General features: G+C 44.8%; 1 protein-coding gene across 1 annotated transcript; it reads right to left on the bottom strand.

Annotated features, from left to right (window-relative positions):
• Positions 1-20,572: 20,572 nt before the first annotated feature.
• LOC120935632 (ornithine decarboxylase 1-like) lies at positions 20,573-24,937 on the bottom strand. The gene is made up of 3 exons (XM_040347684.1): positions 24,927-24,937; positions 22,828-22,962; positions 20,573-20,771 (listed from the first exon to the last, which is right to left on the bottom strand). Exons 1-3 carry the CDS (start codon positions 24,935-24,937, stop codon positions 20,573-20,575), a joined length of 345 nt encoding a protein of 114 aa, XP_040203618.1.
• Positions 24,938-25,617: the final 680 nt, after the last annotated feature.

Genomic DNA, 25,617 nt, shown 5'->3' with positions numbered 1-25,617 from the left:
TGCGGGAGTACGAGTACTCCCGCAAATACTCGGTATCGGTATCGGTATCGGGACAACCCTATTTAGAACACATGACACCTGTCACATATATACCCTTCCCCAGCATGCCTTGCGAGGAGAAACTTCTCTAATTGGCTGCTGGGGAAAATTTTCTCTGCCAGAACCCCTCTGGTGCCAACTGCTGGCCAGGGATGATATTGCATCCCTGGACCACAGACTGACCCAGTGGACATTTCTGGAATGACAGAAGTCCCAAATTTAAACACATAGTGAATGGGAGCAAGGTAACTCTCCCATTCCCCGCTAACTTTAGCGTAGTGCCCATACTGAAAGTAAGGGGGCGCTACATACTCCCCCCACTTTAATTACACTGTCCCCAGTGTCCTAAAGCATTCGAGCCCGAATGCTGACCTGATACCGGCTAAAAAAAATAGAAAAGGAGGAAAAGAAGGAAGGACAGAATTCACACATGGTAATACAAATCCTTAAAATGGCCTAAGACATACAACATACACAACCCTGCTATCTATCTGCCCATTCTCCGCAGTGTTTGATAGTAGGTGGGCCCAGAAGAAATCCTGAATAGGAAAAAAAACACAAGAAAACATACAAAATGTACAATATACTTTCCAATATATATAACTTCTGAGGTTGGGATTTGAAACTGTAAGCCCACGTCTGGGACGCAAAGTTTCCTTCCCTAAAAAGTTCTAGATTGCAAATGCTGTAAGAAGAAATATTTTGTGCAAGAAATATCAAAGTTCAAAAGTCAATAGCATTATCCTGCAAAGGAACGGTGCAGAACACTGCCCCTAGTGGTCAGTGCGCTGGTACTGCAACAGTCACAAATTCAAAAGTGCAAAAATAGCAGCAAAGGGAAGTGAACGAGGAAAAAAAAATTGAAAAAAAATAGTACTTTCCAAAGCTGCATAAAGAAGTTGGCAAGGTCCCCACTCTAACTGACTGAACCCAACACCCCCAAGAGTTCTACACAAAAGTTTATGTGGTTCTGGAGGAGCCAGGGGGAATGGGGAAACCGGGAAAAAGACAAATTCAAAGGGAGTGGGGGCATACTTGTCCGTAACCTTCCCCTATTTGGGTGAGTGCCCAGGTCAGACAACTCATCCGATCACACACACGAGACCCGACAACGGGAACATTAGTCACCCCGAACGGGACCGCATGTCTCAGGTTGGAGGAGCGATGAGTCTAACAGGAAACATCACACAATGGACTCACCCGCTCCTCACGGTAGACATGGGCCACTTGGCCCGCAAGGTGCACTCTGGGTAAGGGTGCTTCTGCGGACGGGTACATCTTCCCCAGGCGGGTCGGAGTCCGGTACCATCTAGTGAGAAATTTATAGGACATCCCTTGTATATAAGAACTAATTGAGGAATGGTGTGTTGTCTCCATCAATCTATCCACTTGTTCTGTCGTAAAATTATGGCCCAATTCCTTTTCCCACTCACGAATGTAGTAGGGAGTTGTATGACCGTAAGCACTCAACACCAACTTATAAATTTCAGATAACATATAGCCCAGCTCTGATAAATTAACACACCACTCCTCAAAGGTGTTCAATGGATTTGCGTGTCTCATCTGATGTTTCCATTTATTAAACCAGTCCCTCAACTGACCGTATTTGCATTCCGCCATTACTACCTCCCCCATATTCTTTACTAAATCCCCCAATGGAAGAAGTTTCCCTTGTGGTGCCACTCCTGCACAGTTACCTTTCCCCTCCCCACCCCAGCACCCTAAACTACCTCTTTCCTCCCCCGGAGGAAACCAGGGAAAACCCTCCAGGGGTGTCAAGGGTGATATCGGGGGAGCAAATCTTCCTGTCTTATTCATTCTATCCCATACTGTAAGTGGTGCTTTGGTCAGAGGTGATACATATTCCGACAATCCCCTATGAACGGCCGGTATCCATGGTGCTCCTGCCAAATTCCTTCCTGCCAGCGTTTTCTCCACTAATACCCATCCTTTACTATCTGTATCATGGCACCAGTTCATAATACGAACCAGGGCCATGGCTCTGTAGTAGATCCCTATATCCGGGAGGCCTACCCTTCCCTCCCCCTTTGGTCTCCTCAGCATCACATATGCCAGTCTGGGGTGTTTATCTCCCCATACAAAAGTCGTAAGGGCACTCTTTATTTGCTTGAAAAAATTCTGTGGCAGAGTTATCGGAATGGCATGCAAGACATAGATAAACCTAGGGCAGGCCCGTCGCAACCCGACAGGCAAACCAAGCATTTGATTGGGGCCCCGAGCTGGCCTGGGGCCCCCAAGCAGGGCCCTTGCCTAGGGTGACCAGGCCCGGACTGGCCATAGAGGGCACACTGGGCAAATGTCCGGTGGGCCGGGAGCTGACAGGCTGAACTTTCTGGCCTGGAGAGGGTTAACACAGGCCGTTGTGGAGGCTCACCTCCTGCTGTGCGGCCGTGCCTGTGTCTCCTTTCCAGGCACTCATGCCCTGCCAACAATGTCATCTATCAGCAGAGCAGGGGCGGGAGGAGCCGGAGATCTGTACACTGACCAAGTGCAGGGATCCATGGTTGCTATGCAGCAGGTCGGATCCAATCAGAGCAAAGATTGCTGTCCGTGCACGCGTTCTGCTGCTGTAGCTAGGCAATGGGGACGCTGCCAGGGCTTGGGCCGATGTTGTCATGGTAACATATGACGTGTGGAGACCCCACCCACCAAGGGAAATTACGTCCATTCAAAAAACCAGGGGAGTGAAGGAGACACGTGAAATGTAAGTGCATAGAGACTGAGAAGTGAAGACATCACATCGGGAGACAAGGGAAGAGACACAGAAGGAAAACAGGTAATCAAGAAACGGCAGACTATGGAGTAATGGAGGACACAGGGAAGTGTAAATAGATAAAGCTGAATGGTGGCAAAAAAGAGATAAGAAAGGGGGGAGAAGAGGGGAAGGAGGCAAGAAGAACAGATAGAAAAAAAGGGGAATATATAAAGACAAAAAAAGGAAAACAGAAAAAGGAGAGGAGAGGAAAATAAGAGAAAATAAAAGGATAAGGTGCGTGCAACTGAGAAAAATGTATGAAAGTAAACTTAAAAAAACAAGTAAAGAAAATTACCTAAGTAAGAAATAAATAAAGTGTGAAAAATGTATATAAAAATAATAAAACAAATATAAATATAAATAATAAAAATAAAAGAAGAAATAAAAATAAAAAATAAAGGATAAAAGAAAAAGAACACTAAGAATAAAAAAACGGAAAAAAAGAAAAATGGGAAAACCTAAAGTATTATAGGTGAAAAACGAAGAGAACAAAGCACTGTAATGGGGGGCTGTGATTGGTAGGGGCACTGTGATATAAAGGGTACTGCACTGTAAAGGGGAACTATAATCATTACAGTTTCCTTTACAGTGCAGTTCCCTTTATATCACAGTGCCCCTACCAATCACAGCCCCCCATTACACTACAGTGCGGAGGACCGACTCTGTGATTATCCCGTCACCACCCGTCCTCGCGAACTGGCGGTTGCTGGAAAATTGGCTGTTCAGTTTAAATTGCCTGGGCCTATTTTTTGTCCCAGTCCGGGCCTGAGGCAGGAAACTGAATCTCCTGCCACGTGGTAAGGTAGAGGGGCTGTAAAAAAAACATGGGGAGGGGGCTTTGCGTGAGGAAAGGGCCTCCATGTCCATTTTGCTTGGGGCCCCCAAATTCCTTCAAACGGCCCTGACCTAGGGATTATATTCATTTTAAGCGCATTTACCCTCCCAAACCACGTCAGAGTGTGGCCTCTCCATTTCTTCAAGTCTTGTATTATCGAAGCAACCAATGGACCATAATTTAGATCGTATAACCGTTTTTTATCTGGAGTTATATAGGTCCCAAGATACAATAGGGCGTCTGTACGGGGAAAGGGGAAAGCTCTCTGTAACTTTTTTCTCATCCTCAGGGATACATGAATTGGATACCGACTTTTCAATATTTATTTTGAAATTTGATAAAAAAACGAATTTCTCTATCTCCTTCATTAATTTCATCATGGATTAATGAGGTGAGGAGAGGTACAGTAATAAATCATCTGTGTAGGCTGATATCTTATGTTCCGTAGATCCTATTACTATCCCCTTGATCTTCTTATTTCCCCTAATTGTACATAAAAAGGGCTCCAGCACCAGAGCAAATAACAGTGGGGACAGGGGGCACCCCTGCCTAGTCCCATTCCGTATCTCAAAATAATCTGATAATCTTCCGTTTACTTTTACTCTTGCTCTGGGATTTGCATATAATGCCATCACCCATCCCATCATCCTTTCTTTCGGACCCATCGCCCTCAGAACTCTGACCATGAACCCCCAGCCCACTCTATCGAAAGCTTTTTCCGCATCCATTGAGATTACTACACTCGAGTCTTTTTACTAAACAGGTTTGAAGAATTGCAGGTAATAATGAATTCAGCGTGTTGTACGTGTCATGCTGTTTTTGTCATTGACCTGCTACAATTCAAGGGACATCATTTCTTGTCATAAACTCCTGTAAGTTTCTCTGTAGAAAAATATATTCGCATTCGCGCTTAAAAATTTGCCACACAAACCAGCGTGCCCTTCAGCTTCTGACCTGGAAATTACATCATCGTGTTCACCCGGAAGTAATTATGCTGATCTGGATAACCAGATAGGTGAACATGGCAAGGCCCCTCTTTAGCAAAGAGGAGATGCAGTTCATTTGCTTGGTAAGTGCAGGATATATACGTGTGCTTACTCAGTGTGGGGGAAGATATGGTAGTTATATTTGGTGTGGGTGTGGTGAGGTATTTGATGCGTTAATTTGGCATCACCACACATCACTTCCTGTTAACAGGCACATTACACTTCCTGCATTTGTACATGCTGTTGTAAATCAGTGAGGAGTGTGCATGTATATATAATTCACAATTTTACTTGTGAAACATGCAACATACTGCTATTTGCTTGCAGTCTTCCTTGGTATGTACACTGAGCTGCGAAAGCGCCTGTGTGCCATGATGACTGCACCGCTGCATATGCGCAGGAGTGACATCATCTCACGCCAGACAAAGACGGCCACAGCGTTGCATGATAATGACATAATGTCATTTTTCACATGGCAAAAAACGGTCGTGTGTACGCGGCACAAGTGTTTACACAGCTGGATGTTCAGATTTAAAATATCTTTAAAAGAGGATTAAGCATCTCACCTTTTTCAGTTGCTGTTCATTTTATTGTTTTATTGGATTACAATTAAGTGCACCACCATACAATTCAAGACCACTAAGCTAGCTGAACAAAAGAGACTGGAACAAGATAACACTGCCATCAATTTATGGTTCACTAGGCCGCATAATTCATAGCCCAGGTCACATTAAACTGCACTCTAGGGGGAGCCATTTAGTAACCTAAGGTGGAAACATATGTTCTAATCAGAGGCGTAGCTTGAAGCTTGTGGGCCCAGAAGCAAATGTTGACCTGCCCCCCCCCCTCCACTTTCAGAGCGTGCAGATACACCCACCGCACAGCAAGATACTCAAAGTGGCTTAAGAGTTTTGCATTCCCAGAGATCCTCTTTACATCAGAGGATAGGGATAACCGCTGGAGAATCAGAGGACAGGGATCACCGCTGGAGAATCAGAGGTCAGGGACCCCTGGCAGGTCACTGGGCAGAGCTCCTTTCCCATCCCAGCACTGTATACAGCTCCCCCACACTACTCCTTTCCCATCCCAGCACTGTATACAGCTCCCCCACACTACACAGGGCTGAAATCACATTCCTTTATACACAGTCTGTCAGAAGTTACTGGGTGTATCTGGCTTTTATATTGCCGTTCTGACCTGTGAAATTCTCTGTTTGGGACGGCAGTGTAGTTGCAGTAGGCAGATACACCCTGTGCAGATGGTGGCTGACTGGCTGTGTTGTAAAGGAATGTGATTTTAGCCCTGCGGAGGAGGAGCAGTATAGCGTGCTGTAATGGGAAAGGAGCTCAGCAGCTAGGCATACCATCCAGGTTGGAGGGTGTGATCGGGGGCAACTTATCTGGGGGGGCAAAGCCATGTGACACAAAGTCTGGAGCCTGCAGCCCCTCAGGAGGTGTTAACGGAATTTGTTTTAGCAATTTCTGAAGGTATCTTTGTCAGTGTTGGCAGGTGCTGGAGGAAGGTCACCTTCCGGAGGTGTGGTCAGGGAAGTGGGGTAAGTGGACATCCCAGCTGGTGACTAGGAGCTGGACTTTGTGGAGGATATGATAATATGACACAGAAGCTGCAGGGTCCCCCTGGAGCTAGGAGAGGGGTTGCGATTGAGACCCCTGCAACCCCTTATGCTACGCCCATGGTTCTAATTATTGTATTCATTGCTGTTTATTGATTTGTGCGCTTGGCTCATTTGTGGGGAGGTGGTCCAGTACAATTACAGAAGTAGTGGGGGACCAGTTCCACTTTGTCCTGGTCCACATATCCTTTGCCTAGTTGTTTCAGGGTAAAGTGATAGCCATTGCAAGCTTGAATATACCTTTAATTTTATGCTAATTAATGCTAATAATTCATTTTCATTTTCCATTGAATGTATATTACGTTTTAATTTTTTTTTTTTTTGCTCCAGTAAAGTTCTTTGTGTGATTCAGAAATCTTGATTGAGTCTATTCTAATTACTGTGATACAATTACAATGGAACCCAAGGTGTCAGAGGTAAGAAAGAATCTGCAGAGTCGGGATAGCCTTTGGGGTATAGAGTCAATCAGCAGCCCCCACGGGGGTACCGCTACAGTTGCATGTTTCACAAGTAAAATTGTAGCAAAAGCACACTTCTGATTTTACAAATGAAACCCTGTGTATACACAATACCTTAAACACATTAACCAAGTCCAATACTGGTACCTAATGCATGCAATTGTTGCACACCACACACTGTAACCTATAAGGCCCCTTTCATGTGTGCACAGAGCATGATGGGACTGTGACGTCATAAGAGGCCTATATAAATGGGTGCGAGTCGCGCACACGGCATTACAGCGGGAGGAAGCGACATGTCAACATCGAAGAAGAGAAGAGAGGCAGAAGGCGACCGAAGCCCGGGAGGGGGCCGCTGTAAAAGAGCTAAAGAAGAAAGCGCCCCCCGACGGAAGAGAACCAGATGGCGGTGAAGACCGGGAACCCCGCAGAAGACATCAAAGAAGCCCCCCCCCCTCGTAAAAGAGCTAAAGAAGAGAGGGGGGGCCCCGGAGCTGACTAATAAATTACTTTAAAAACTCTGTGTAGTGTGTTTTTTTACTTTTTTTTTTTCGCCAGGTGAATGGGTAGGGGTACGATGTACCCCATACTCATTCACCTAGGGTGGGGGGCCGGGATCTGGGGGCCCCCTTATTAAAGGGGGCTCCCAGATTCCGATAAGCTCCCCTCCCGCATACCCCGACAACCAACGGCCAGGGTTGTCGGGAAGAGGCCCTGTCATCGTCAACATGGGGACAGGTGCTTTGGGGTGGGGGGGCCACAGGGCGCCCCCCTGCCCCAAAGCACCTACCCCCCATGTTGAGGGCATGCGGCCTGGCACGGTTAAGGAGGGGGGGCGCTCGTCCCCGACCCCCTTTACTGACCGGCCGTGCTGCTGCTCGGATACGGGTCTGCTATGGAATTTGGGGGAACCCCACGCCGTTTTTTCGGCATGTTCCCCTTAAAATCCATAGCAGACTTAAGGGCCTGGTATGCTCCTGTAGGGGGAACCCGTGCCTTTTTTTATTTTAAATTTGGCGTGGAGTTCCCCCTCAAGATTCATACCAGACACAGTGCTTGGTATTGGCAGGGATCCAAGTCGGATCCCCGTTCAATATCGTGCCGCAGCTAAACGCAACCGCAGCTAAAAGCACTGTACAAATGCAGCTAATCGCTGTGCCTGGAGTCTTGAATTCCAGCAAAACATAAACATGCTTTTATCTGCGGCAAAACAGCCGCCCGTGTGAAAGGCGCCTAACTGTGACATTTTTGAAAGGCATGTAAACCCATAGCCTTGAGTCAGCACATAGTTTTTTACATAATTGACTATGTAAAACAGGTTAGTCTACTATTGCATAAACTACAAATGCTTTGAGTGGTGGTAAACCCTGTTACACCAATTTAACCTTTAGGTAAGCCTATAATAAGGCTTACCTGTAGGTACCGTGAATATCTCCTAAACTTGCACAGTTCAGGAGATATTCACTGTATCCGCATGTGCCGACATCATCGGCACATGCACACTAAAGAAACGCACAACTTATCATGCGCGCGGAAGTGACTTCATCGCGGCTCTAGCCAATCACAGTGCCAGAACCCACAAACCCGGAAATAACTTCTGGAAGACATGTCGCTGGCCACATCGGTGCACGGGGACCGCTGCAACAGCTTTGTTCTAAGGTAAGTATTTCATAATGAGCTAGTATGTGATGTTCAAGTGCATCTTCCCATTACCCATTTTTCCAAAATATCGAATTATACACAAACTAGCCAATCAGATTGCATAGTGCATGACCATCTTAAGTCCTACATTTGTAATGCAGATGTACCATGACCCACTTGTATGTTCCAAACAATATTTTTTGCACATGCAGCACTTTTGGGCAATGGTGGAAACATTGCCACAACCGGTGGCAGACATTCCGGACAATGTTCCACTTGCCAGCATTGGTTTTGTGGCCATCGTAGTTCTTCCGAAGAAGGATCTGTGGGGGGGGGGCGGAAGTGACGTGATCACGATCCAACTTCCGTGTTTCGTCATCAGACGTCATCAAAATCAGTGCTATCTTGGTACACCTAACATCTCTTTATACAGTATGCAGGAATCGCTAAGCCAGCCCCATAGGTTGTCTGAAATGCTCAAAAGCACAGCGGATTGGGGGGGAATTTATCATTGAACGAGCACTGAGAGTTCTCACAGCATTATTCCATCTAATTGCTTGGTTAGAATAACATGATCCACATAAGGACTAAGTAAATGTCGTGCCCCAGTGGACAAAGTCTGAAACTTCCAGACACAGCCGCATACTATACCACATCAAGATATTACCTTGTAAAACTATAAAAATATATATATATTTATAAAAATATACAATAGAATCTGAGGGAAGGACAAAAGGACTTCTATTCTCATAGATTCAGATTCTCAAAGTTTTACAAGATAGTATCTTAATGTGATATAGTTTCTGGACGTGTTTGGAAGTTCTCCACTTTGACCACTGGGGGCACGGACGTTCATGATTCGTGGATCATGTTATTATATTTATAATTAGTTAGATGGAATAATTCTCCGAAAGTGAATACGTACACAGGAAGTAGGTGTGTGTGTTTTGAGCCAAAATCATTTATACATGCACACATAACCCACACAAATACCACCCCATGTAAAAAAAAAACTAACTTACTTTGCAAATCAGGGTCAGCTCTTCCAGAGAGAAAAGGGAGGGGCGTGATGTAATTCCTGTGTGCCGCTCCTGGGAAACAGATATGCACCACAGGTACATACATATGCGCACACATCGGTCGCATATCTAGCTGCAGGACCAGAAGTTTATTGGCGAATAATAAGAAAGCAGATGCAGATTTCCATGACTGGAATAACAAATGTTTCTATTGAAAGGCAAATGAAGTTTTCTATTGAACAAGGTCTAAATGGGCCATTGACATGCATGTGTCTTTGCAAAGTCAAAATAAATTGAATGTTTTATTTTTGGTTGGGGATAGAGTGCAGAAGTATTTAAGGCTTGGCAGTTTTTGGGGATGTCTGCACCCCTAATAGGGAGAAGACCTCACATATTTAAAGGTTACTCCTTAACCACTTCCCGACCTCCTCATGTACATTTACGTCGGCAGAATGGCACGGACAGGCACATCAACGTACCTGTACGTGCCTGCCTAGACGTGGGTGGGGGGTCCGATCGGGACCCCCCCCCGGTACATGCGGAGGTCGGGTCCGCTCGGGGAGCGATCCGGGACGACGGCGTGGCTATTTGTGATCCCTTTTATAGGGGAGACTCGATCGATGATGTCAATCCTACAGCCACACCCCCCTACACTAGTAAACACATACACAGTGATCCCTAAATGTTACAGCGCCCCCTGTGTTTAACTCCCAAACTGCAACTGTCATTTTCACAATAAACAATGCAATTTAAATGCATTTTTTGCTGTGAAAATGACAATGGTCCCAAAAATGTGTCAAAATTGTCCGAAGTGTCCGCCATAATGTCGCAGTCACGAAAAAAATCGCTGATCGCCGCCATTACTAGTAAAAAAAAAAAAAAAAAAAAACTATCCCCTATTTTATAAACGCTATAAATTTTGCGCAATCCAACCGATAAACGATTATTGCGATTTTTTTTACCAAAAATAGGTAGAAGAATACGTATCGGCCTAAACTGAGGAAAAAAAAAATTTTAGATATGTTTTTGGGGGATATTTATTACAGCAAAAAGTAAAAAATATTGCATTTTTTTCAAAATTGTCGCTCTATTTTTGTTTATAGCGCAAAAAATAAAAACCGCAGAGGTGATCAAATACCACCAAAAGAAAGCTCTATTTGTGGGGAAAAAAGAATGCCAATTTTGTTTGGGAGCCACGTCGCACGACCGCGCAATTGTCTGTTAAAGCGACGCAGTCCCGAACTGTAAAAACCCCTTGGGTCTTTAGCCAGCATATTGGTCCGGGGCTTAAGTGGTTAAAATTGATTGACAAAGTCCAAGATACCTAATAATTTGGTGTGTGCAAAGTGCTAGAGTGCAATTTGCCAAATGGTTGACCTGTGTGTCCCCAAGGAAAGACAATGGTAGGGTTTTTTTTTTTTTTATATAATCTTTATTTTGAAATTTTCAGAGAAAAAATACATACATACATACAGTCAGCCAACATGGCTCATAAAAAGGAATAAGACAAATACACTGCATGTCACAACGGATCCTGTATCGGGCATTCAAGTGCAACACAGTGGCAGAAAACATTCAGAGGGTGTGCCTATACCTGGGAATACGTCAGGGGGAGTAATTAGCAACATATGAATGTCACATTATAAACCTGCTCCATCGTGGATCGCCCCCAACAATGGTAGGGTTTTACCCTCACTTCCTGTTTGGCTATGTGACAGGAAGTGGAGCTAATTTTCAGACACAAAGCCCAACCTAAAAAGACAAACAGGGGTTCTAACATTCACTTGGTTTCACTTAAATGCCCACAATTAGAATAGGATTGTTGAGCTCTTTTTGAGCTAGATTTTATTTAGTTCAGTGCTATAAAGCAACTTCATTTTAGACAAATCGCACCTTTTTTGTTTTGCCATGCCAATCAGCCTATTTAAGCTGCAACTGGGAAATCTGGTCCAGGAAAATTACTTGGATTGAACATGCATGTGCAAAACAAATAAATCCCAAAACACATAAAACACAACATTTACCGGTAGTTAAAAAATGTATTGGTAAACAAGACAGGACCTGGAAAAGAGATTGTAAATGCAGAAACACATGTATGTTAATTCTTGGCAACAGAATATGGTTTTGAGGTCTGACCATTTTTCACAGGAAATTAACAGGAGTTAAAAGGACTGCTCCTACAAGCTGACAGTTTAACCCCTTCCTGACCAGCCCGCCGATCCTAGTTCTCTCAGGGGTGAGGAGACAGATTGTGTGTTCATACTAAGTATGAACACCTCATACTAAGTATGAACACCGATCTCTCTCTTTCTCCTAGTCACTCTCACCCCCCCCCCCCCACAGTTAGAATACACCTAGGGGACACAGTTATCCCCTTGATCACCCCCTAGTGTCAATTTCTTCCCCGCCAGTGACATTTTTACAGTAATCAGTGCATTTGTATAGCACTGGTCGCTGTATGATTGTCACTGGTCCCAAAAATGTGTCTGCCGCAATATTGAAGTCCCGATAAAAGTTGCTGATCACCGCCATTACTAGTAAAAAAAAAAAAATCCATAAACCTATCCCCTATTTTGTAGACGCTATAACTTTTGCGCAAACCAATATAGGCTTATTGAAGTTTTTTACCAAAAATATGTAGAAGAATACATATCAGGCTTTTTTTTTAAATTGGGATATTTATTATAGCAAAAAATAAAAGATAGTGTTTTTTTTTTTTTTTTCTAAATTTATGCTTTTTTTTTTTAGTGCAAAAAATAAAAAAAACGCAGAGGTGATCAAATGCCACCAAAAGAAATGCTATTTGCAAGCTTTATATAACATAGGTTTGTGTGCTAATGAGGCAATTCAAAACACATGCACAGTCCATTAAACACACAAAATGCAAGATCACCCAGTGTTGAGACATTACTTCAAAGTGGGTACACCTGTTAAGAATGTCCTTAAATTACTAACCCAAAAAACACACTCTCTGAGCATGCACAGAACAACTCAAATGCAGTTCACACACCAAAAAAACAAAGTCCAGGAGCATGACCAGAACAATACAAGTGCAGCTAGCACAAAAAAAAGCCACCCCCACCCCCAGTCAAAAATTAAGCACATCATCCAGTATGCTACAAAATTACAGATGGGACAAACACCCCACGGTCTGGGGTGCAAACAAATAGCCTAACATGGGCATGTTATGGGCATGGGCAAAAGTTATACAACAAACACCATTGCAGTCTATGGGAACTGACCTGTTAATTTTGTTAGTCCCCACTTGGCTGGCTTATATTCTAGTTATTGGCCTTAAAATGGGTACCCTGAGGGACATACATCAACATCACCAATTTTGACAACCCCAAAAACGAAACAAGGAGACGTGCCTTTAAAAATGCCAAATTGTTTTAAAGCTAGTAACTTGGGAGGGGGGCTGTACTCTGCCTGTAAAGTGGTGCATCTGTAGCATGTATCTAAAATGTTGCTTCAAAGATGTACGGCTATAATAAACTTCAAAGTCGACATTACAGCTGTAACAAAAAAAAAATGGCATGCCAGGCCATGTGGGTCTGTTAAGGCTTTATATGAGAATACCACAAATGAAAAAAAAAGCCCCAAGCCAAACACACAGCAAGCCAGCCCATGAAAGGGGGTGGATGCTTGGAGGCAAGAGGGGCTCGGTCACCCCAAAGGTCAACCACCTTATTCCCATATTTAGGGGGACAAGGGACTCTTCCACATAACCCTTGGCTGCAGACAGGGGGCATTGTGAAATGTGGAAAGCCCTTTTAAGCTAGTGGGTAAAGGTGCTCTGTGGTTGGTATTGGGCTGAGCCCAACATGCCCCAAAGCCAGACAGCTATGTTGAGTGCATGTGGCCTTATATGATTCAGGATGGGTTTGGGCACTCGCTCTTCTCACCCCTTTCCTAGCTGGCCCTGTTGCATGCTCTGGAAAAGGATGTGGTTTGGATTGGTGAAGGCAGTCCACGGCCTTTTGAGAATGGAGTAGTGTGAAGTTTCCCTTTAAAAGCAACAGCTAGGTGGGAGGCAAGAGCATTGGAGAATGTAGTGGAGTGTGGAGTTCCCCCTTTAATAGCAACAGCTAGCCCAAAAAATCATATGGATTAGAGGGAGGAGACAAGCATTGGAGAATGTAGTGGAGTGTGGAGCAACAGCACAGAAACAGAAACAAAATGACAAGCAACAGCACAGAAACAGAAGTGGGGGGCTGAAGATTGATGTGTATCACATTGTCTAAGCGCTCAATCAAAGCCAGAATGTTTTGTGAGCTGGGTTGGCCCCTGTATTGAAAGAGAGTATGTGAGGTATATAGTGGTCAACCGACCATTGGTTGTTTTGTGCTAACTATAATTACTAACATTAAATACTCTGGATAATGACAACTACATAACACAAGCAATGGAATTCAGCTCGATTCTATTCTTTGCGACACAGGAAACATGGACATCACTCAGCTCTGGCACCTCAGGAACAATACCATGTTCTTGGATAGTATGCATTAATTTCCTATGAGGAAAGAAGACATTTTCAAATTTATATTCCCATACCAGCTTTTCTCTAATAGTCTCTTTAGAGCGTGACTTTTCTTACCAGTGTGCTCTTGACATAACGTAAGAGAGAGTTGGTCGCTGAAATCCATTGAATGCAGAAGAGCAAACCACGGTGTAGGCACCCATGTTCTCAAACAGTATCCAGTCCCCCACCTGCAGCTCCGGTAGGTCACTTTGTTCAATAATCAGATCCTGCCCATCACAAGTTGGACCCCAAATGCTGCTAGAATAGAGTCTCTCGTCTGATTTGGATTTCTGCAATTAAAAAAAGGGAGAGGTCTCTGGGCTTATGCAGGAATCTGGATATCCAATCTTAATTCCTCTACCATGTATAGTTTTACATTTAACTGGACTAAAGGGTTGTAGGCAGATGCATTTTACTGTCTCTACTGCATGTGAACTCAACAGATACTGCTTCATCATCAGCTGTTGGAAAAAAGCCCTAGATGGTTGTTAGCCACCAGCCCTGAAGATTATGGAATCATTGAAGCCATTGACCACCATATTCATACAGGGGACACCCCCTCCCCCCCCCAATCTGGGAGCGGTACCTCCACATCCCCCAGCTTTGTGCCAAGAGTTTAAGGACTTACTCAATTTGCTACATTTACTACACAAATTGTCTTAAACAGGGACTACTGGTAAATTTAGCTGTGCTGGGTGGTAACTAATCTGACTGATTTGTAGTCTTTGTAATCATTTGGTTTTTTCCTAAGCCTGTGTAGCAAGGCATCACTCTATATGTGCTTCAGAGACTACCATTTGCAGGTATAGAAGGAACTCAGCTCCCTCCGGTGGCCAATTGTTGGATAGCCACATTCTATTTAGTTTTGCACTGATACCACAAGGGAGGTTGGGAAACAAAGTACAGGGAGAAAGAGACTCCATTGCCCTGGTCAATCTATAGACTACACTACCCAAAGAGCAACTGTGCAATCCCAGAATGATTGGTACTCCGCACAGCCTGCTGGGGGAGATAATTTAAGGAGGAGGACATGTTTGGCGCGCTCTCTCTGGACCGCCTCTTCAACCCAGGAGGACGCCTGTGTGAGGTATCTCCCTTGAGGCCCATTCACGTCTGTGCGGATCACCATCAGACGGAGAGAGGATTCCTGAGGAAGTGATCGGACGGTGTCCCAGTGCAACGGTGACCTGTTGGGGACGTGGAAGGTGTCGGAAGGATCGTGGATCGGAGTTTCCAAGCGGAGCCATCCGGAAGCACAAAGCCTAACTTGGTTGGGTGAGACCACCTTCCCTATTATACTGACTGTATTGCAGGAGGGTGGATCGTTAGACTTGCCGGTGCAGTTTGATTACCTGGTTAATCTCCTCAGTTGTTTGTTCCCGTTTGGATTACAAATTAACCATAGTGCACCAACGCATGCAACTAAAACACGTGTGAACAGTTAAGAACGATCATAAACGTTTGGTCTGATCAACCAAACTACCTTAGTGAAGTATAGTATTTAAAGACTGCCGGATAGGTAAAATAGACTGTTAAAATCTATTTATTCACTTTTTGACTAAGCGATTGATTATATTAAGCTGTACAGTATTGTTATCAGAGAGCTGTGTGAGGCCTGGCTGAGGGGTGCTTCAGTGTGATCATCTTGCTGAAGGAATCTTTTTGCTGTGTATTTACACAGATCCTCATAATTAAAGCGTAACCTGCGTTTAATTGATAATAATATTTCTGACTCTTACAGGGACCTGTAAGCAGTCCACTGTTGTCTCATCTTTGTCCCTTTTGCTTTTACGCTTATCCAGTAAAGTTCCATTGGTTAAGTTTAATCTGTGTGCAGTTCATCTGTCTTACTGGGAGACCAGTGCAACCCAAGGTAACAATTTCTTTGCATATTTATTGTGGTGTGATATAATATTGTGCTTCCCAACAACCATTGGGTTCCACAATCCTTACTAATACTAGTTGTGCCAAGGGGGGTTCAAGCCAGTTTCAGGGGTTTATAGCCAGAGCGTAGACCAAAATCAAACCAGCACCTCTTTCGGGGATAGTTCTACACCTGGTTTAACTGTGGTTCCACCCTTCTGTCAATAGGTGGCACTGGTGCCTTTTGCATTAGTATGATGAGCTGCAGTGAGACTGAGTTATGAATATGAATATCTCTTTCATCCAATCCGTAGTTGTTCCAGGCAACTAAACATGCTGGAAGAGACTATATACTTGGAGGAAGTCAGTCGATCGAAGCCTTGGTCTGGAGTGTATGTGTGAGGAACAGCTGCGTTGGGTGAGGCCGGGAGTCTAAGGCCTGGCCATGTGCTTGAGGCTCTGCCAGAGATAGCCTGTTTGCAGCCTGGAGACATGGGAGAGGTTCTGCAGCCTGGGGCATGGTAGAGGTTCTACCAGGGAGAGCCTGGGGGCATGGGAGAGGTTCTACCAGGGAGAGCTTGTTTGCTGCCTGGGGGCATGGGAGAGGTTCTGCCAGAGAGCAAGACCCTCATGTTGCCTGGAGGCAAGAGGAAAAGGATGGAGTTCGGAGATGACGTACCAGAGGTTACTCTTCATGAGCCGTGGACTGTGGGGAGACTGGGAAAGTGTCAAGTGGGACTCTTGGGCCATTGTTCTGCATTGATCTGTCTACCTACCGTCCTAGTGTGATCTGTGCCCTAACCCTCTTTTTCTATATTTTATTATTGTGAGCAATAAACTCACTTTTTTTTTCATTCAAAAAGTGACTAGCGTCCATTTTTTCTGCAACTTTCCACACCCATCATGGCGAAGAATCAGAACCCTGAGGTGAAATGTCAGCCGTCCCTGATGCCCGGGGTCAGGGGGGTGCTACACTTCTATAAGCATACCTTTTTTCTGACTATGCACATTTCCATCTTAAACCTTGAGATTATGTTGAAGGAGCCATGGATGCCATCATTTACATAGTACATGAGGTTTTTTTTGGAAGCATCATCTTCATCTAAGAATAAAAAAATGTATCTGTTAACATGAGCATGGGTGACGGCAAGTAAGACTTAAAGCATGCTCAGGATGACACCAGCAAGTTGTATCCATGTGCACTACATACCATCAGAGCCCGTCTGTTCAGTCAGCGTGACTTTCTTGGCGATAATATTGACAGCCAGTGTAAATGCGGATGCCACATAGTATCTCCCAGGCTCTGCAATAATTTGCACACCCGAGCTAGCAGGGAAATATTTATCCAATGCTGGATTTATCACTGATGTCACCTAAAGAGAATTAAATACAATGAGCACTGCGTTTATACATCCCCCTGCATTAAGGTAAAAAAAAATCCCAGTGGTTGTATGTCTCCCCCATACCCCCCACCTTTCTATATACTTTCCTATCCTGGTCCAGCACTGCACCTTTCTGCAGCAGCAGACAAATCCTGTGAGGAGGGAGTGGGGCCAAGCCCTGCTGTGTGTGTCTATGGATGCACACAGCCAGACTAGGAAATTAACCTGCAGGTGTGCCCCCATAGCAAGTAGCACAGAGCAGGTAAGCATAACTTGTTTATTATTTTGATTGAACAAATGTATCCTTTATAGATGCTTTAAGTTTCTTAAGAGGCAATTAAAAGTAAATATAACCATACTAATATAGAAGCAATTTCTTCAACACGATAAAAACTACTCCATGCAAAATGCAGAAACCCCTCTAACTGACTCTTTCCAAACGCCATTTAGTTAACACAAGGATTTGCTACATATATTTTAAATTAGACACACGGGGGCCAGATTCATGAAACACTTACACCGTTTTTTTGGTAGATGCGCGGCGTAAGTGCAGATTTGCGCCGGCGGATCGCTGCGCTGTACCCAGAGAACCAGATTACGCCTCCAAATAGACTTCATCGCCTCGGTGTAACCTTTCCACGCCGGCGCGGCGTTGGCGCAGATTTACGCTGGTCGGATCTGGCGCGGCCATGGTTTTTGTGTTTTAAATATGCAAATTAGGTTTTTGGGCCGATTCATCAACTTAAGCTTGACCGGCGCAGGCTACTCCCGATGCGCGGAGCTGAAATTTCCAGCGCCAAGTTACACCTCATAAAAGCAGGGGTAACTTTGCACCAAACTGCTGGAGAGCAGCTAAAGCAGCAGCGTTACAAACGAGCTGAGCAACAACACTTGCTGGACAACACATCTGTGTGCCAACATGCCAGGGGCAGCCACTCTGTGGCCCATAGAGGCGGTCCCCATGTTGGGAGAGGCCCTCAATAATTACAGCCCTCTCCTCTGGGCTGAAATTGGTCATCCGCCCACCTGAGGATTCCTCATCAGCCATAACTGCCCCACCACAATGCAAACAACCTAGCTTGGAAAAAAAAAAGCTTCAGTACATTTGCACCTGCAGGGCGGAAGTCTGGGCTGATTTATGGACTGGGCGTTGGTAGTGGGCCGGCGTAGCTCAGGGGTCACGCCAGGGCGCAGTTCTGAGCATGTGCAGATTGGGGCATTTACCCCTGGATGTCACTGAGCATGTGCGGTCTAAGATGCGCCCCGGCGTGACCCCTGCGCCACGGTCGGCACTTAATTAGCATAGGGTGACTCCCATTTGGCCTTACCCCGCCTTACGCCGTCTAAAATCCGCCCCGCTGGGGCATCGTAGACAAAAAAAGTTTCTTGAATCACCTAACTGCCGCTCCGCGCTGGACCAATCTGCACCATTGTACATGAATCTGGCCCACTGGGAAAGTTGATGTCCTCATCCTGCTGGCAGGAGAAGGAGCATTCTAGGTAGACTAGAGGAATAGGCATAAGATGGTGCCATACAGATCAAAAGAGCAACCATTGCGCATACATAAACAACTTAATCGTCATTTTACATATTATAGAAGGTTGCAACTTTAAGGTCCATCAAGACAAAATATTCTTTGTTTATTACAATCTTAAAGCGGAGTTCCACCCAAAAGTGGAACTTCCGCTTTAAGCACTCCTCACCCCCTTACATGCCACATTTGACATGTAATTTTTTTTGGGGGGGGGGGGGGCTTCGGTAGGAGTGGGACTTCCCGTCTCACTTCCTCCTTCCGCCCAGGGACCGTCTTGGCGACTTGTGACCTTAGGCGATCTCCAGGGACACGTGACAGGTCCCAGGAGATCCCATGTCCATTCATAGAGAGCAGCGCGACTCGCGCATGCGCAGTGAGTGCCCGGCCGTGAAGCTGAAAGCTGTCACGGCCAGGTGCCCACACTATGCATGGAGGCGCCGGCCGGAGAGGGGGGGGGGGAGCAGAGCTCCAGGTGGCTGCACCGCGGAGCAGGTAAGTGTCTGTTTATTAAAAGTCAGCAGCTACACTTTTTGTAGCTGCTGACTTTTAATAAACACTAAAAGGCTAGAACTCCCATTTAAGCTAAGCAGGGAGGTAGGAAGCAGTCTACTTGATGGCACAAAATAGACTGATCACTCCAGCTCACTTTCCTAAAATTGGAGTGCATTATATTTCCAATTACACCAAATGTATGACCTTAATCCCAAATCACAAACATAAAAGATGAAATCCTGTGGTTTAGCAGTTTGCGCACCAAACTTTTGTACTTTATGTTTTCCCAATGTGCTTATGTTTTTAGTTTAATAAGGACACACCGTAATGTTACTAAACTCATAGTCCCCAAGTATTCAGATGAATGACTACATAGTTCTCCCTTTTGCACATATGAGGTTAGGTAATAGCGCAGACCACAGAATTACAACATATATGGAACAAAATAAGAAGATGGTTCATATCTATGTAGACTTTAATTACTTTAGCATATGTAGAGCGGCACTGGTAGATTAAAGTCAAAGAGGTAGTAAGAATTATAAAAATATATCATTTTAAAACAATCTGTACATATACAAAACATCAAGTGAAAATGGTGTGAGACAACCATACATGAATATTGGAAAGATTAGATACAGACCCTAACGCATTTTGGGACTCCTTCTTCAGAGGTGTCTTCAGTATACAATACATACAACTTTCCAATTTTTTGAGTGATAAATCATATTGTGAAGCTTAAGAACATGCATCAGCGGGCCATGCGTTGGTTATTCCCTGACACCCAGCCCGGTGTGAACACTCGGAACAGGCCCACAGAAATTCCCCTAGGATGCGGTTTGAAGAGACGGGGACTGTGTGATGATAGAAGATGGATGTAACCCCAAATGGGAACTTGGATCAGTGGGACCACTGTATAGTGCAGAAAATCACTGCACCGACATAGTCCAAACTGAAGATAGTCCTGAGGCAGTTGTTTGTTAATGAAGCCAGGTGGTATGATGAATCCCGCTGATGCATGTTTTTAAGCTTCACAATATGATTTATCACTCAAAAAATTGGAAAGTTGTATGTATTGTATATTGAAGACACCTCTGAAGAAGGGGTCCCAAAACGGGTTAGTGTCTGTATCTAATCTTTCCAATTTTCATGGTTGTCATACACCATTTTCACTTGATGTTTTGTATTTGTACAGATTGTAACAAAATTAGATATTTTCTTACTACCTCTTCGACTTTAATCTACCAGTGCCGCTATCGTCCCACCCCTTGAAGGATTTCTCAGTTTCCCTTAATTACTTTAGTAAAGCCTGTAATCTGCTAGAAGTTTCTAAGTTCCAAACATATACTTAGCCATTTAGCTGTCATTAATAATAATATCAGTCCATGTTGCCCCTAGCTAACTATCACAATAAAGAACATTTTTACCTCTTCAAACTTAAGCATGAAATTATTGGATCCAGGGAAGCCGCCACCAATGTCAAGTAAGTGCATGTTGAAGCCAAGTTCAGCTCCCATATCAAAGACACAGCGAGCATCAGATATAGCTTGTACAAATGTTTGTGGATCTCTGCTGCCACTGCCAACATGGAAGCTAAATAAAGAAAAGGGATATCATAAGACAGGTGCTGCTAAATGGTGGATCGTGGTCCAGTAGCGGAGCGAGTGTCAGTCCTGTCAGGGCCGCTGCTGTACCACTTAGCAGCCATAGTGGACTTCTTTCCTGTGTATCCTTACCTGCCTGCCGCTGCTGCTGTTAAACCCGCAGCAGGGAAAAGGGGGGAAGATACAGAAGGTCTACACGTAGAGCGGGAGCTGCCCAATCTTTAAAACTAACACGTGGGTTAATGGTTGCTAGGAAGCAAGAAGAGTTGGGCAGCTTCCACCCTCAGTGCAGACCTTCCATATTTCTCACCATCTGCCCTGCTGCAAGTTTAATACCAGCAGCAGCGACAGCAGGTAGGCAAGTACATACAGAAGAGGAGTCCACCCTGCTGTGCCTTCCACCCTGTGCCCTGTTTTTTATTTAAGGTAGGACTGTGTAGGGGAAGACCTGTAACTGCACTGGGGACTGTGGTTTAAAGGGGTTGTAAAAAAGGTGGAGTTACAGGCAGAACAGGAAGTGAAGATTTCTTCTGAGAAATCCTCACTTCCTGTTCTGCCTGTAACTCCACACAGTAATGCGAGGCTTTCTCACTGGTGTGGAGTGTCGTGCTCGCCCCTCCCTTGAACTACAGGAGAGTCACGACGCCCACTAACATTCAGCTCCTTTCACTATCTGCAACATAGACAGAAACCTGACTCTCCTGTAGTCCAAGGGAGGGGGCGAGCATGACACTCCACACCAGGGAGAAAGCCTTGCAAAACTGTGTGGAGTTACAGACAGAAGAACAGGAAGTGAGGATTTCTCAGAAGAAATAAAGACATTTATAAGCAAAATCGAAGGATGAGGTAAGTGAAGGAGGACTGCACTAAGGTAAAGGAAGCTATTTAGGGGAATTTTTTTTTACCTTTTTTACAACCCCTTTAAATCACAGTCCCCAGTGCAGTTACAGCTCTTTGCCTACACAGTCCTACCTTAAACAAAAAACAGGGCACAGGGTGAAAGGCACAGCAGGGTGGACTCCTCTTCTGTATGTACTTGCCTATCCGCTGTCACCGCTGCTGGTATTAAACTTGCAGCAGGACAGATGGTGAGAAATATGGAAGGTCTGCACTGAGGGTGGAAGCTGCCCAACTCTTCTTGCTAACAAGTGAGTGATTGGTTGCTAGGAGCGACTAGCTTCCTAGCAACCCTTAACCCACTTGTTAGTTTTAAAGATTGGGCAGCTCCCGCTCTACGTGTAGACCTTCTGTATCTTTTTGTACCTTTACAACCCCTTTAATGGGGTGCTGTCATAGTAAGGGGGATGTGTTTGGGGGAGTCTGTGATGTGAGAGAGGGAATCTATGATAAGAGGAGTGGAAGTTGTGATTGCAAGAGGAATTGTGATGTGTGAAGGAGGGCTGTGATGTGAGTCAGTGATGTAAAGGGGGGGGCTGTTAAGTGAGGAGGGGGGTCTGTGATGTGAAAGAGGGGGCTGTGGGCACCGATGTAAAAGGGGATGTGATGTAAAGGAGGGCGTGACGGTGCTCTGCTGTGATGTGAGGGGGGTCTGTGGTTGCAAGTGGGGGCTGTGATGTGAAAGAGGTACTGAAGACACTGATGCAGAGGGGGCTGTCATGTAAAGGGGGGGAGGGACTGTGATGTGAAGGATCTGAGTTATAGAACAAAAATAGGATCTGGACACCTGCAGGAAGAAAAATATACTGACCGGACCACTGTAAATTTTAATTCAGTACCCCCGTCATAAGAATTTGAATTCATAATACTCCAGACCAATCTGTACAACATCTGATACAGTGTAAAAAAAGCTATTAGCTATTCATCAAACAGATTGTGATTTAGACTACATGTAAATTATTACGCACCATCACTCCTGAGAGCTTTCAACTATTACACCATGAGCAAATATATTCATTCCTTCCTCCTTCCTTCTCCATAAAATGTCCTAAAGTATTATCAGACCTTAACATTTTATATTAACAGCTTAAGTTTTTTTTATCTGTGTGTTGTTAAATTTAAAGAGGGACGTTCTAAAATATCCATACCTTACGCCAATGACATCAATGTTCAATTCTTTAGCACGCTCCAGAAGCAACCTGCTTGTTTTAAGAGTGGCACCAAACTTCATACTGAGCTGACATACAGCCTTGGAGTCATCTGTTGCTATACGCAAAACAAGCCTGAAAAACAAAAAGGCAGAGAACTTTTCTTCTTCCATTATAGCCACAGAAAACCTGTTAAACATCCTACTGTTAAGCTTTTGAGCCAAATAAAATAAAATTGACTTGTTATGGTACAACATAAATTCTTCTAGAATTTATTAGTATTTCTCCAGCCATTTGCCAACATAACAGCTCTAGCATACCACAGGAGATCAGGCCTATGCCAAATAAGTATATACATTGACATTCCCAAAGCAACTACTGCAAAATGTAATAAAAATCATTAGAAAGCAATAGAGCTGCACGATTAATCGTTAAGAATCGTTATCGCAGAAATCACGGGGGCCACACGCTAGGATGGCGTGCACGAGCACGTGAGGAGGCGGCGCGCTCTCAGGTGGGGGGAGTAAACAGCAGGGAGATTGCCGGGGATGAGGACGGACCACGCTAGAGGAGAATGGTGACGACAGCCCCCAGCCGTATGCCACACACTGCACACCGCCTTCCGGAGGCAACCTCTCAAGCAGCACTGCGGTGAATCGGGGGAGACGGATCGCTGCATGGACCGGCACAGCGCCTATCACAACGCGCTGTATGACCGCTCCGGAGCTCACAGCAGTTAAAGACCTGGAGACGGACGGGAGAGGAGGGAAGAGTGCATGCAGCTGGAGGTCTGTATCGGCTTTGATCGAATGGAAGGACGGTAATTTACACCCACACACCCACCATCACAGGAGATAAGGTTGGCTCTTACCTTTTTAGTTTTTTTCTTTCTCCTCTTCTTGCCCTCCCCAAAAGCACTCAGAGGAAGTGAGATACGTGGAGGCAAAGTATAAAATATCTCCAGAGGGAGATGACAAGGAGGTGGTGAAAATGATGTTAACGCTGTAAAAAGTAGTTAAAGGTCTGGTCTTACTCAAGTAAAATTGGCTGCTGTTTATTCATATGGAAGTAAAGACATGCTAAGATACTGCTAAGGTGCTAAGGTGTTCTCAGGATATGATAAAATCCAACCATAAAACACTAACTGACAATCTCTTAAATGAGCAAACGGGTCTGCATTGTTTAATAGACTTGGTGCATTGGGGTACGGTGCGAACGTAAAGGTCTCTTAAGGGAAGAGAACCAAGTACCTAGGGGGGCAAGGCGGTAAAAAGCAACTAAATTAAAAAAAAAAAAAAAAAAAAAAAAAAAGTGAGTTGCATTGCTGCCATTAAATCATCAGGAGAAGCAATATCTGCACAAAATGCCCCCTGTACCAATGACAAGCGACAATAAATAACCCGCTACCCGTTACCCGTTACCTTATCAAGAGAGACTGTCTTACCTAAGGTATATCACAAAACTGGTCAAAGGGGACTTATATTATTATATTACTTGTAGTTCTCTTCTTAAAGAGATACCCCCCCTCTGCATACAGAAGCACCTCAAATGGTACTCATATGGTTCAGATAGGGGGACCTAACGAAGCCCCCCTCCCCCTCTTTCCCGGCGGTCTTACATTATATTTGGCTGGACCGGGTCCTGCAGCAGTTAAAGAGCAGTAAACGGAGGGGTGAGGTAGATTACGCGGTAGGAAAGTTTGAACTGGTCTGGATCACATGAAGGGACGGTAAAATTTGGATATCGGTATAAATTCATATTTTCAGGAGTTAAGCTCGGATTTCTCCCCACAATCCCTTACTTGCTTGGAATTATTTCCCGGGAAGTGGGACCGGCAGAAGCCAGGCTGAAGTAACGTCTAGAGGGCCCCGGGAAAACCGTAGCTGGAGGTGCGGCCCAGGGTCTGTACAGGGACTGGCAGAAACTTGATATAGGACAAGATACCAAATACCCAGAGGACCCCCCCAAATCTCCTAGGTTGAAGTAGACAACTATACATACAACAACGTCTCGCCCTGCCTCCCTCAGGGTGGGGGGTAAAATTTTCACTTGGTTTAACCCTTATTATATCAGTACCTAAAGTACCTTATCCATAGTACCTGAGGGACATTTCGAAAACCTTGAAAACCAGGAAGTGTTTAAAAAGGGAACAGGTATCTCACCTAGTATTTTCCCCTCGCCATCTGGAAGGAAGGGGGGGACTTGGTGGAAACAGTGAGGGGACTGGGGGGATAGGAAAGGAGGTAGCAGAAGGTCAAACTGGGGAAAAGAATCAGGAAAAGGGCGAATAACATGAGCAGAATGACGAGCAGGTCGACAAGGGGGGGACCCCCGACAACTCCGAGTAATATATCAACAACAACAAGTTCTATTAGACCTTTCATGACCAAAGGAGCAAGCCCACAAACACAAGGGGCCCAGGGAGGAACAAAGCAACAACAATCTAACAAAGATCAAAAGTCTGTAAACAAGAAACCCCAGGGAAGAAATATCAGTGACACATCAATAGAGTCAAGAGAAGAAAGTAGTACAGAGCATGGGCCTGAAGGTAGTGGGAATCAACCAGATATGCAGCCCCCATTAAACGGAGAAATCGCAGAGATGCTGCGAAGGATGGAAAAGGCGATCAAGGAGGAAATTAAAGGGGAAATACAGAACCTACGTATGGACCTGGGACACTTTATATCCAGAATTGAAACAATAGAAGAACGAACAAAGACGGCAGAACAAGAAGTAAAAGTAATAAAAGACCAAATTGACCAGACACAAAGACAACAGAGACTTATCCTC

Source organism: Rana temporaria, chromosome 4, assembly GCF_905171775.1.
Source record: "Rana temporaria chromosome 4, aRanTem1.1, whole genome shotgun sequence".
NCBI lineage: Eukaryota > Metazoa > Chordata > Amphibia > Anura > Ranidae > Rana > Rana temporaria.
This window is presented reverse-complemented; position numbering and strand designations above follow the sequence as displayed.

Coding starts and splice junctions, on each gene's coding strand:
- LOC120935632 (XM_040347684.1), bottom strand. Junction 20,772..22,827: donor ATTGATGTCATTGGCGTAAG/GTATGGATATTT, acceptor TTCTTTATTTAG/CTTCCATGTTGGCAGTGGCA.